This window comes from Leptopilina heterotoma, unplaced genomic scaffold, assembly GCF_015476425.1.
Source record: "Leptopilina heterotoma isolate Lh14 unplaced genomic scaffold, ASM1547642v1 Lhet_14, whole genome shotgun sequence".
Taxonomy (NCBI): Eukaryota; Metazoa; Arthropoda; class Insecta; order Hymenoptera; family Figitidae; genus Leptopilina; species Leptopilina heterotoma.
Window position 1 is genome coordinate 2,925,122 of NW_025110859.1, and position 13,564 is coordinate 2,938,685.

Genomic DNA, 13,564 nt, shown 5'->3' on the forward strand with positions numbered 1-13,564 from the left:
CTTTCTTTTTTTCTTTTCTTTTTTTTTATTTTTTTATCTTCTTTTCTTCTTCATTTTTTCCTCTAGTCTTATTCTCCTTTTCTTCTGTGTTTTCTTCTGTTTTCTCCTTTTTTTGTTTCTTTTCTAATTTTTTTGTTCCTGTATTTCTAATCCTTATTATTTTTTCTACAATCTTCTATTCTTCCCCATTTTTTATTCCTTTCCCTTCCTTTTTCTAAATTTCCTCTCCTATTTCCTTAGAAATTAAGTTAAAATTAAAGTAAAAAAAAGTAAATTTAAAGATAAAAGTAAAAGCAAAAGTAAAAGTACAAGTAAAAAAAAATATATTAATTGAAAAAATTTAATTACAATTAATATAACAAAATATTTACTATTTAAAAATTTACTTACAGTTATAGTAAAAAACTGAGTTAAAATTAGTTACTAAATATCATTTTATTACTATCTCTTCATTTATAATAATAATATAATAACAAACTAAAAAGACAAAATTAATTTTAAAAAAATTAGTTAAAAGTATTTATCATTCGCTCCGTTTTCTATCAATTTTTTATTTTTTTCTCTCTTCTCGGAGGGGAATGTTGTGGGGAGGAAAAGGCGAAATATGTCAAACGGTTGGTTTCATAAATTTTTTGATTGATGTTGACTGTGCTAATGGAAGGGTGTTATATGTAGGAGAAAAATCAAGTGCAGATTGAATCAGAGTGATTTCTATTTGAAAAAAGTGTGCCTGAGTGTATGTATGTGTGTGTGTGTGTGTGTTTGGCTATTTAATTTTTTTCGAGGAATATATATTAAAGGGCCAAGGTTAAGAATTGAAAGTGGGGGATTAAGAAATTTTTTTTCTTCTTTTTTTTTTGCACAATTATAATTAGAGGCCTTTTAGGAGATTATATTGTATGTGTGAGTGTGAGGGAAAAAAGGGGTCAAGAACTAATCTTTTAAAGCAGCGCGCCACTTTAGGAATGTATATAAAATTTTTGGCACTTTACTATAGATGTATATTTGGTGCGAAATAATTTTTTCTCTCTTTCATTTAGTACGAGAGGAATATTAAAATAAAAAAGAAGTGAAAGACGAAAAAAGGAAAGAAAAAAAAGAGATATAGAAGAAAATACAAATAGTAAAAGAAGAAAAGACAAACATAGTAAAAGAAGAAAATACAAATAGTAAAAGAAAAAAAAAGATAGAAAAAGAAAAAAAAAAAGAAAAATAGTAAAAAAAGGGAGAAAAAGAGACATGAGTCAAAAAATACATAAATCATTTAATAATGAATTATTCAATGGGGAAAAATGCAAACCGTGGAAACTAATCTCGAATATTAATGGTTGTCGTATATTTATGGTGAAACGAGGAGGGAAATTTTTTAGAAAATTTTTCCAATCATTAATCGAAGATAAAGATAACGATTATAAAGACTATATAGATAGAAAAAGAAGAAATTTTTTAAAAGACTTAGAATTTTTTTTTTTATTAAAAAGTATATGTTTTAATATGAATACTTACTAAATATTAGCGAACACTAATTTTTTTATTAATTTCTACTCTTGTGAAAATGAATAAGTGAACGTTAGTTTAAGTAAGAAAATATTTAAAGTGGTAAAAGTCCGTAATAGTCAGACATAAAATTCGGCGTTAGTAGTATAAGTAGTAAAAGCCAATTCCAGTCAGACGGAATTTTTTATTCGCAGACACAATTCTGGTATTATAGTAGTAAAAGACAGTTGCAGTCAGACAAGATTTTTACTCATGTAATTTTGTGAGTGGTAAAAGTAAAGTATAGTCAGACAAAGCTTTCGATTTGGTACGAACAGTAAGTAGTAGAAGTAAATTTTAGGGGGCGCATGATTATTCCTCAAATTTCAATTTCCTAATGTTCAAAACATCGAAATTCTTATCATCGAAACATCATTTCGCATAATTTTCAGTTTTCGAAATTTCATTCAACATAATTTTTAATTTATCGATTTATTCTTTATCCTATTATTTAAATAGTCGAATTGTTTTTTAATATAATTTTTAATATGTCGAAAATTTTTTTGACATACATTTTGTTTTTCCGAATGACTATTTGTCATAATTATTAATCCTCCGAATTGCCATTTAACATAACCTTCAAATCTTCGAAATGTCATATTTAAGAAATTTCATTTATCGAAATTTTATTTGTCATAATGTTCATTACTCGAATTATCAAGTGACATAAAACGCATTTACTCGAATTCTCATGTGACATAACCTTCAAATCTTCGAAATGTCATATTTAAGAAATTTCATTTATCGAAATTTTATTTGTCATAATTTTCGTTTATTCGAATAACCATTTAACATAAAATAATTTGAATGTTCTTTTATTTATTCAAAACAATTTTAATTGAATTCCTCGGATGAATTCAAATATTTTTAAATATTTCCATAAATTTAAATTATTTCCTAAAATTGTAATAAATTCTTCGAAACAATTCAACTATTTTTATAAATACAAAAATTCTTTGCAGGAATTAAATTATTTTTAATCGAATATTTAAATAAAATTACACGAAAGAATATAATTATTTTCAAAAATTTCCATAAAATACAATTTCAGCAAGAATTTAAAATTCTCTAAAAATAATTCAATTATTCTCTAAATATTTTTAAAAAATTCTATATAAAAATTAAATTACTTTCAATGCAAATTTTTAAATATATCCGTCAAAAAAAATTAAAAGAATTCAATTATTTTCACAAAATAATAAAATTATTGTGATGAATTCAATTATTTTGAATATACATGAAATTCTTTAAATAAATTCCATTATTTTCGAAACAACTTTAATTGAATTACTCGAACAAATTTCATTATTTTTAATTATTTCTTAAAATTTTAATAAATTTGTCGAAACATTTCAATTATTTTTATAAATAGTAAAATTCTTCGCAATAACTCAATCATTTTTATAAATATAGTAAAATCCTTTGCAGAAATTCAATTCTTTTTTAAAAAATTTTAATAGAATTCCTCGAAAGAATTGATTTATTTTCTAAAATTTTAATAAATTCTTCGGAGCAATTCAATTATTTTTGTAAATAGTAAAATTCTTCGCAAGAATTCAATTATTTTCAATACAATTTTAATAAAATTCTTCTTCATAAAATTCAATTGCTTTTAAAATTTTCAATTTAAAATTTAAAATTATTAAAGAAACTCCATTAGTTAAAGAAAAAGTCAAAGAAATTCTTCAAAAGAATTTAATTAGAATTTTTAAAAATTTTAATAAAATTTTCGCGAGAATTCAGTTATTTTCCTAAATAATAAAATTCTTTGAAGGAATTCTATTATTATCAAATTTTTTGATAAAATTCTTTGCAACAATTCGATGATTTTCAATATATTAATTTTAAAATTGAAAATATTTGAAAAGAAAAATTATAAAAAAGTTAAGAAACAAAAACGCAAACAACAACTAACTTCAAACTGCAAACAGATTACCGAAACATGTTCTTTATCATTATTAATAATTGCAAATTTTTAATAAATTTATTATTTTATCAACTAATTTTCAATTGATTTCGGATTTAGTATTATATTAAAATTAATTAATTATAAATAAATTTTGGAGTAATTTATTATTAATTATTCATAATCATATTAATTAATTATAAATCAATTTAATTTTGAATCAAATAATCAATTATTACTTTAATTGAATTTCCTGAAAAAATTTTGTTATTTTCAAATATTTCTATAAAATTCTTTACAACAATTTAATTATTTCTTAAAATTTTAATAAATTCTTCGAAACATTTTAATTTTTTTTATAAATAGTAAAATTCTTCGCAATAATTCAATTATTATTATGAAGGAATTTAATTATTTTCAAAACAATTTTAATTGAATTTCTCGGATGAATTCAAATATTTTTAAATGTTTTCATAAATTTCAATTATGTCCTAAAATTATAATAAATTCTTCGAAACAATTCAAATATTTTTATAAATAGTAAAATTCTTCGCAAGAATTCAATTATTTTCAATTCACTTTTAAGAAAATTCTTCTTAGTCGTAAAATCCAATTACTTTCAAAATTTTCAATTAAAATTATTAAAGAAACTCCATTAGTTTAAAATTTTAAATAAAGATAAATAATATATTATTATATTATTTTAAAATTTAAACAAACTTTTTAATATTATACATTACAGTAGTAAAAATCCTTTATAGCCAGACACTTTAAATTCTACTTTTAATTTCAATTTTCAAATTCTACTTCAAATTTTCCGACAATTTCTAAATTTTTTTAAAAATTTCCAGTCATCATTTGCTATATATGAAAACTTAACGAAAATTTGATTATTATTTTTCCTTCAATGAAATGTTCAATTAAACAAAAAAAAGAAAGAAAAAAGAAGAAGCCTTCTCAATCAACTGTCACTAAAAGAGTGAACCGTTTGATAAACATAATTTCCTAGCGAGTCGCTTCAATCGGTAAAAAAACTTCTTATCCGCTCAGGTGAACGTTCAATGCAGTTATCGTGTAAAGGCGCTGCCAGCAAATGCCACCAATAAAAATAGAAAACGAAATCTAAAAAAAACTCAAACAAGAAAAATAAAAATTAAATTAAATAATAAAATAACGTTTATACTAACACTGTTAGTAAATTACTAAAATGGGTTAAATTACTAAACATCGCTAAATTGCCAAAATATGCTAAATTACTAAAGTAGTATTCCAACGTTAGTAAATTATTACTAAAAGGCGTAAAATTACTCAAATACGGTAAATTACTAAAATACGTTAAATTACTAAAAGACATTAAATAATTGAAATAAAGTAAATTATTAAAATATTTTAGTAATTTACTATATTTCAGTTAAAATAAATTTAAAATTAATAAATTAATTTTTTAATTAAATTTAAAATAAATTTCATCAATAAAAGTAATGTATTACTTTTATTGCTAAAATTGACGAATACTTTTAATCGAATTGAAAAAAATTCCCAAAGAAATACTCAATCGTTTCTCAAATAAGTAAATTTATATAAAGAAAAATAAAAAAAAAAGAAGAAAAAAAGAAATTAAAAAACGAAATGTTTATAAATTATTACAAAAATATTGGTTGTTAACGATAAAGAGTATAAATTACAAAAATGACAGCAATATCCTGTAACCCATTCCGGGGTCACCTTCCACACTCTCACGCAATTATATAAATAATAAATCGTAATTTACATTTCCTCAAAAATTATTCCGACTCTAAATAATTAAAAACTTATTTTCATCTTTTTTTATTTAATTTCTTATAAAAATAAAGAAAAAAAATAATTTTTTTTGAATCAACGATCGGTAAAACGGAACTACCCCACTCCCTTAAAATCCATCGCGTCACTGTACCACGCAGCTTTCCACCATTTTACCAGGAGAAGTGAGAGAAACCAGAAAGAGTAAGAGAGAGAGAGAGTGGCTTTCCACCATTATACACTAGGAGAAGTGAGAGAAGGAGAAAGAGAGAGAGAGAGAGAAAGAGAGTGGGGAGAGGGGAAAGTCTATAGGCTATCTTATAATACGCGAAGGAAAGATATGGGCTTTTTGGTTCTTGGTTTTTACAAGAGAAAGGAGAGGGAAGACGAGGGCCACGAGTAATTGCACATTCTATATCCTCCTGACTTCACGTCGATTTGTGTCTGACTGAACTTGCTTCTTGCCAATTACTATACAGTCAGTGAAGAAGAAAAAAAAAAAATTTATATTTCCCTTTCGAAAAACGAAAAAAAAAATCAGTTCGCGCTCCTTCCTCTTTTGTCGGCAATTTTTTTTCTTCCCTAAAATCTCTCTCTCTCTCAAAAAAAAAAAAAAAAACAGTGACAAAAGAAAAAAATTTTTCTACTTTTCCGGCTCCTCCCGGTTTGTGTGTGTGTGTACCTTCCGTACATCCCCCATGCGTTCGTGACAGCTGTCATCATCTCTACGCGTGCAATGATGCGCGACTTCGATTGATTCAGTGTCTGTGCTCCGGTGCGCGCACCTCTTTCACCAAATTTCGTTTTCTCAGTTTCTTTTTGTTTTTCCAATTTTTTTTTCCTCTTTCTTTTTTGGAAAATTCGTCTTTTTAATATACATGGACCGGGCAAAGTTTAGTGTGCTAATAAAATTTTCCGAAGAAATAACTAATTTTAGGGGGGAAGAAGAAAAATCTTGATTGGAAGAAAAAAAAGAAGAAAAGTGTGACAATTGTTTAAAATAATTAATTAAAAATAAAAGGAATTGTGTAATTCAAGTTATTTCACAGTGGCTACCTGGCACAAGGTGAGTCTCACTGCGGGTGCTCTGCACTTGACTTTGAATCTTTCAATGAAAATAGTTCAAATTCTCCAACCGAGAAATTTCTCTTATTATAATAACTGTATTTTATTATAATTAGAAAAAGAAAATATATAGACTTTTTGTCAAAATTTCTCGTTTTTCGTTAAAAAGTATTTTTTTTCGTTTGGTGAAAATTTTTACGTTTTAAGTGAAATTTTTATTCATTTATTTAACGGACGAATGTAAAATAACTTTTATTTCCTTTCATTATTTATTTTACTTTCATTATTTTCCTAAAATAAATATTTACACTACACAAATATTTATAATTATTTCTTTCAATCTGTCACAGGTTTCAAAGAAACCCTTTTGTTATTATATTAAATAATAAATATTTTTATAACTGTAAATAAATATTAAGAGTAAATAACCACTTTTTAGTTTCTTTAATTATTTACAAACTTAAAATATATGAACATTTACATATTTAATAAATATTTTGAGTAAATAAGTAATTTTTTTTTTTTTTTAAATTTTTTACAGTAAATAAATATTTAAGATAAATAAATACTTACAGTAAATAAACATTTACAGTTTATAAATATTTTAAATAAATAAAATTACTTATAGTAAATAAAAATTTACGGTAAATATTAAGAAATATTAATATTTAGAATAAATAAATACTTATACAGTAAATAAGCTTTTACAACAAATAAAAATTTACAAATAATTAACAAAAAAATATTGAAGGTAAATACATAATTATAGTAAATAAATACTTACAGTAAATAAACACTTACAATAAACAAATATTTACAATAAATTAACATTTACGATTTAATAAATATTTCGAGTAAATAACTTACCTACAGTAAATAAATATTTAGAGTAAAACTTTTAGTAATAAAAAAAAATAGAAAAAAACTAAAACTTTAGTAATAAAAAATTCTAAACAAAGTATAAAAATAGTTTACCAATAAAATAAGAGTTTTGAATTTTTATGTTAATAATGGCCAATTTGTACGTTAAACATAGATAGGTATGTGTAAAATTCGATAAATAAATTATGCATTATGCAAATTTGTTTATCAAACGTTATTTGATTAATCATTTTAATACTGTACAAAATTATATGCGCGTGATAACTAATTAATTGTAAAAGATTATCAGTTAATCTCGTTAATAAGACGCAATTAACAAATTACTGTTTAATGCCATTTATTATTTATTGTCCGGAAGCAAATTATTATTTATCGTCATATCCGATTATTCTTTCAAAACGTTTAAAATTATAGTACAAAAATTGTAAAAAATTGTAATTTAGTACAAGGTTTATTAATCCTAGTATTTTTTTTTCTACTGATTTAGAAATTGTTTAATATAAGTAATATTAACTGACTTGTGTAAAAATTATTATGACAAAAGATAATAATAAAAATAATAATAAAAATAATAATAAAAATAATAATAACAATAAAAATAATAATAATAAAACTAATAAAATAATAGTAATAATAATATAATAATAGTGATATAATAACAGCAAGAACAATATGTTCCTATTAACTAATGTAACAATTTTTCTGTTTCTGCAATAAAAATTTATGAATGACATTTTTTTAAGAGCAGGTGTTACATAAAAGTAACACAAATTTCAATCTTACATTTTGCAATTATTTTAATAGCACATGTTTCAGTAAAAAATTTTTAATTCGTTTACATTTACATTTTTACCACTTAAATATTTATTTATTTATTTATTTAAAAGACATTTAAAGTATTTACTTATTTAAAAGGCATTTAAAAGAATTTATTTATTTAAAAAAACATTCAAAAGTATTTATTTATTTAAAAAATATTCGAAAATATTTATTTATTTATATTTATTAATTATTTATATTATAATTATTTTAATTAGATAATTATGAGAATTAAAATTTTAAATTTTAATAAATTATACTTATTAATTACTACACGAATTTACTCATTTATTTAAGAACAAAAATTATTTTTACTTCAATCAAGTAATATTTTATTTTAGCTTCTCTACTATTAATTTTTAATAAAATAATATTTTGCAAAAAGAAAAGAAAATTTTGTTAAAAATAATTATTCGACAGTCATATATATTTATGAAATAAAAAAAAAATAAAAAAATATTTACAGTTAATAATTAAGTAGTAAGTAATAAAAATAAATAATAATGATAATAAGTAATGATTATAATAATAAATGAATACAATAAAAAATAAACGAATGATTATAATAAAAAATAAATAAATTTAATAAAAAATAAATGAATAGCAATAAATAATATATAATTAACAAATAATAATAACGCACAGAATAATAATTCACTACTGATTCATTCACTAAGAATCGATATATTAAAAATTTATTAAAAATATTTAGTCAAAATTAAATTAAATGAAAATTTTAATTAAATGCTAATTAAATTAAAATTTAATTAAAATTTTAATTTTAAATTAATAAGATTTGATTTTGAATAAAATTTATTTTTTACTTTTATTGAATAAAATTTAGCCGCATGTTAAATAATTAGTAGTTTCTATTAGTTGAATCAGTTAAAAAAAACTCTCCTATTTATTAATAAATAAACTCCTTATTTTAAAAAATGTATGAAAAATAAATAAAATACAAATATTATTCACTTGTAATTTTTTTTGTATAAAATGCGAACGGGAAGTCTAAAATTTCTACAGTTTAAATATGTCGTAACACTTAGATTTCACTTGACACTACTTTAGTCATGTATCTCGATTTCTTTCAGTATCGAACTTCAATATGCGTCTTTAATTTTAAATAAAAAAGTTTCTAAAGCTTAAAAACTTTCAATCAATTACTTTCACAGTATTTTCATACGTTTAATACTGTATAATTATTTATATTTATAAATTCGTTAAAACATCCTGTATAGTAAAATTTATATTTATTAATATAATTAAAATTATATAATTGAAATTATAATAATAAATAAATTATTATAATAAATAAATAAATTGTAATTTAAATTATAACAATAAATTATGATATAACAAATAACAACATTAAATTATAAAAAAATTAATTATAATAATAAGTTGTAATAATAAATAATAATAATTTAAAAATATAATTAAAAATACTAAATAATATAAATTAGATAAAAAAAATTAATTCTTTACAAATTATTATACACACCAATTCAACAAATAGTGAAAATAATAATAATTGAAAAAAATAATTCGAACTGTGAAGTACCTACTGTATAATATTTCATAAAGTTATAATATCAAAGGTTAAAGAGAAAAGTTAATATAATTAGTATCACATAAGAATTTTTTATTTTTGCCAAAGAAAAAAAAACCAACTGAATAAACTTTATTGCGTCATAAAACATTTTAGTAAATGTAGCAGGTGACGATAATGTATATACCACCTAATCTTTTATAAGTTTACCTCGTTAACAAGAAAAAAAAACTGGCTTCTAAGCTTCGATAGTATGAAAAAAAAAGAATTTTAAATAAACACTTTATACATAGCACAGGCAAGTGTGATTACTAAACAATTTAACAAGTGATGAAACATTGTTTTAAAAATTTATCACGCGAAATAATTTAATTTATTAATACTCACTGTCAATTATTAATCATACTAATTATTATAAATTTTTATTAATTTTTATTACTTTTCGTTAATAAATTAAAATCTCAGTTTTCTTTTAAGAACGCGTCAAAAAGAATAGAAATTTAATGATTAAATAATTGCAATAATAATAATTATTATAAATATATTATTAGTTAACTAATTAGTTTTAACTAATTAATCAGTTAGTTTTAGTTTTTTAATTAGTTAGTCAATTAATTAATCCTACAAATGATTCAATAATAATATTTAATTCAATATTAATTTTAATCCTATGAATAATTTAATAAGAATATTTAATTAATTTTTCAATGTAAGAAGAATTAAATTTTCAAGAATATTTATCAACTAAAAAAATATTTTTTTATATATTTATATATATATATACGTTTATACGAATAAATAAATAAATAAAAATAAATAATAATATTAAAATTATTATTATTATTATTATTATAAAGTAATTTTACAAATAATTCAACAATAATATTTAATTTAATATCAATTTAATTACTTAAATTAAACAAATATTAATAATAACTTACGTTTCAATCCTGTTTCTATCGACTTTCTTAATAATTGAAAATCTGGATAGAATCTGTAACAAAAAAAAAAAGAAATTTACAATTTGTTACTTATAATAAAAATAAAACTAAAAATAATAACAAAGAAATAGTTAATATTAATAAATAAATTAATTTATTATTAATTATTATAATGAAATATAAATAAATAATTATCATCACTTGATTTGACGTAAAGCAAACTTTTAAAGGTTATGTTTACACGTCTACCCTAAATAAAAGATACTTTTTTAATTTTGTAAAATAAAAAAAAAAATTTTTATTGAATATTTTAAATGTAACAAAAGGCTTGAATATAAATAGTTTGTATTAGGAGTTAACCCACTTTATGAATTTTCACTTTAAACATAACAAACATAACCTATAAATTTTTGCTTCTTAGGTCAATATTAAATTATTGTTTTAAACAATATATTTATTAAATAAATGAATAACAATATAAATGCAATCCTTCCTCTATATATAAGGAAGCAATAAAAATATATTTAATAATATAACACATTCTATAATAATTTGTTACTTTAATAAAATTTAATATTAATTAAATATTATTAAATTATTATAAATTTTTTAAATTAATCAAATTAATTACATTAAAACATAATTAATTCTCTTAACGACAGTTTATTTTCATTTTAAATTGGGACAAAGTGGACTTATAAATTTTTGCAAAATAATTCCCCAAAAGTCAATACTAATAAAAATTGTGACCCATTTTTCTCTTTTTTTTCAGAAAATAATCATCGTGGGAAATAGAGGAAATTAACGTGAAAAAATGTATGATCAAAAGGATGAGGAAAAGGCATCCTTTGGTGTCGACATCCTCAACCCCTTTGTACATCGTTTGGAGCTTGACACGACCTACGACAAACTCAAGGTTAGCGAGCAAATTTTTTTTTTTTTTTTTTGCTTTTTTAAAATTAGTTTGACTCTAGTTATAACAATTAATGAACCAAATCTCTCTCTCTCTCTCTCTCTCTCTCTTGGTTTTATTTAAATACATAAAAATAAATAATCGATATTAAATTATAGACTGTTGAAATTATTAGAAAGTGTAGTACGATTTTAAATGACATTCCTTTGCCAGATGAAAATAGTATTCAAGAGTGTCGTATGTTAATAAATTTTTAAACGAAAATCAATGCAAAAATTTCTACATACAGGCAAATTGGCATCTAATTAAAAAAAAAGTTATTCTTTAGTCTCTGCTTTCGGAAAATATTTCTAAATATAGTAATTTTGTTCTCATTTTCTTTTCTTTCTTTCATTCTCTCTTTCTTTCTTTCTTTTTTTCTAGTATCTTTCTTGTTGAATTTTTTTAGTTCTTTTTCTAATTTTCCTTCTAGTGAAGAATTCAATTTCATTAAATAAATTAATAACGTAATTAATTAATTAATTAATAGATACCTAAGAGATGCACTTATTTGATTAGTAATAGAAGAAGAAATTTATACTTTTTTTAAAATTTAATTAACCAAATTAATCTATTTAATTATTTCACAGAAAAAGTGGAAAAAACCAACTGCTACAAATTTCCCTATATTAACAAAATTTTTAGTTGCTTCAGTTAAGACTTTTGCTATTCTAGAGAAACTTATTGCTGTTTCCGGTGAAATTTTTTTTCCTTAAATTAATTTAATTAATTTAATTAATTAAAAATGTATATAATTAATTGGATTAATTTTATTATTTGTGACGCGATCTGAAGAAAGGGACCTTAGAAGCAAATCACTTTAAGGTTGGGTTAGAGTTACTTTTTTCTTGTTTGAAAGTTTCTTTTTATTTATTTCGAATTAAAATCAGTGTTTATTAAATATTTTAGTTGTAATGAAGACTTAAACATCAATGATTTATATTGACAGTTGATCCCTTTTTTGTATTTTCATTTAAAAAATTGAAAACATAACCTATAATTTTTTGCTTCTAAGGTCCCTTTCTTCAGATCGCGTCACATTTATTTCTTTTAATTATAATTTTATAATATTATAATTATTTTATTTAATTGAATTCCCTTTGATTGAAATTTAATGCCCTTTAATTTAAATTCAAATTTAATTTAATTAACCAAATTCATTTATTTCATTAATAATCTATTTCATTATTAATCTATTAAAGACTTACTGCAATCTATTTCATATTCTTTCACAGTAAAATGTGAAAAAATTTTCACTTTTTATGAATCAAAAGAATGTAAATTAAATTCTAAAAAAAAATTGACTCAAATATTAATAATAAATAATTTTACTTCAATTTTTCAATTAATAATTTTTTTTTACTATGCGTGCTAAAATAATTATTTTTCTTTAAAAACAGAAACAATATAAATCCAAAGATTATTATAAATATTTATCCAATCTTTTATTTACTGAGACAAATTTACATGAATGACAATAATCGACTCAAAAAGAAAAAAAATATGTACATCCATTAAAAGATTATTCCACAGAAATTCCAGAGTTGATTTTTTTTTAAAAAAGCTTCAGGGCACTTACGCTTTATTGAATTTCGAAGACCCACAATCTTATTATTTCAATTCAAAGTAAATCTCTTAACAATTTTTCTGTCCTTGACAGATTACGAAACAAGTGAAGGAGAATGGTCTATTTTTCTTTTTAGAGTAAATTAAATAAAAATTTTACGAAGACAGAGAGAAAGAGAGAGAGAGAGAGAGATAGAAAATAACAATAATCGTGAAACAATTATTTAAATTAAATCATCATAATATTCAATTTCACAAAAAGGAGTAAAATTGTAATTCGTCTAGTCTAGGTAATCGGCATTTTTTTCTATCCTTAAACTGATATTTCCAAATTGTTAGTAGAGTTAATTTTTGGAGCAACAATACAAAAATTTGATCTTGCAATTATTTTAATGATAAGAGTTTTTTTTATTAAATGTAAAATTTTAGACACTGAAAAAAATCATTTGGTTTAAATAAAGTTTTTATTGACTCAAATAAATTACATTTTTTTTTAAAATAAAACATTTTGTTTTGTGTTTTTCATTATCGAAAGAAATATTTACTTCAATTAAATAATTTTTTTTTTT

General features: G+C 21.2%; 2 protein-coding genes across 4 annotated transcripts in view; one reads left to right on the forward strand and one right to left on the reverse strand.

The window, feature by feature from the left end:
• LOC122497978 (serine/threonine-protein phosphatase 4 regulatory subunit 1-like) overlaps nt 1–13,564 on the reverse strand; it is a 595,496-nt gene that overhangs the window by 370,713 nt on the left and 211,219 nt on the right. For both annotated transcript variants that reach the window (XM_043605432.1, XM_043605431.1), the window contains exon 2: nt 10,478–10,530. In XM_043605432.1, coding sequence (XP_043461367.1) covers nt 10,478–10,530 — 53 coding nt within the window. The remainder of the gene's footprint in view (nt 1–10,477; nt 10,531–13,564) is intronic.
• The window catches only part of LOC122497979 (lysophosphatidylcholine acyltransferase), a 40,926-nt gene continuing 32,901 nt past the window's right edge, over nt 5,540–13,564 (forward strand). Inside the window, exons 1-2 of one of the 2 annotated variants that reach the window (XM_043605439.1) lie at nt 5,540–6,287; nt 11,250–11,393. In XM_043605439.1, coding sequence (XP_043461374.1) covers nt 11,292–11,393 — 102 coding nt within the window. In that variant the 5' untranslated portion in view covers nt 5,540–6,287; nt 11,250–11,291. The remainder of the gene's footprint in view (nt 6,288–11,249; nt 11,394–13,564) is intronic. The other variant, XM_043605440.1, reaches the window with a different exon arrangement.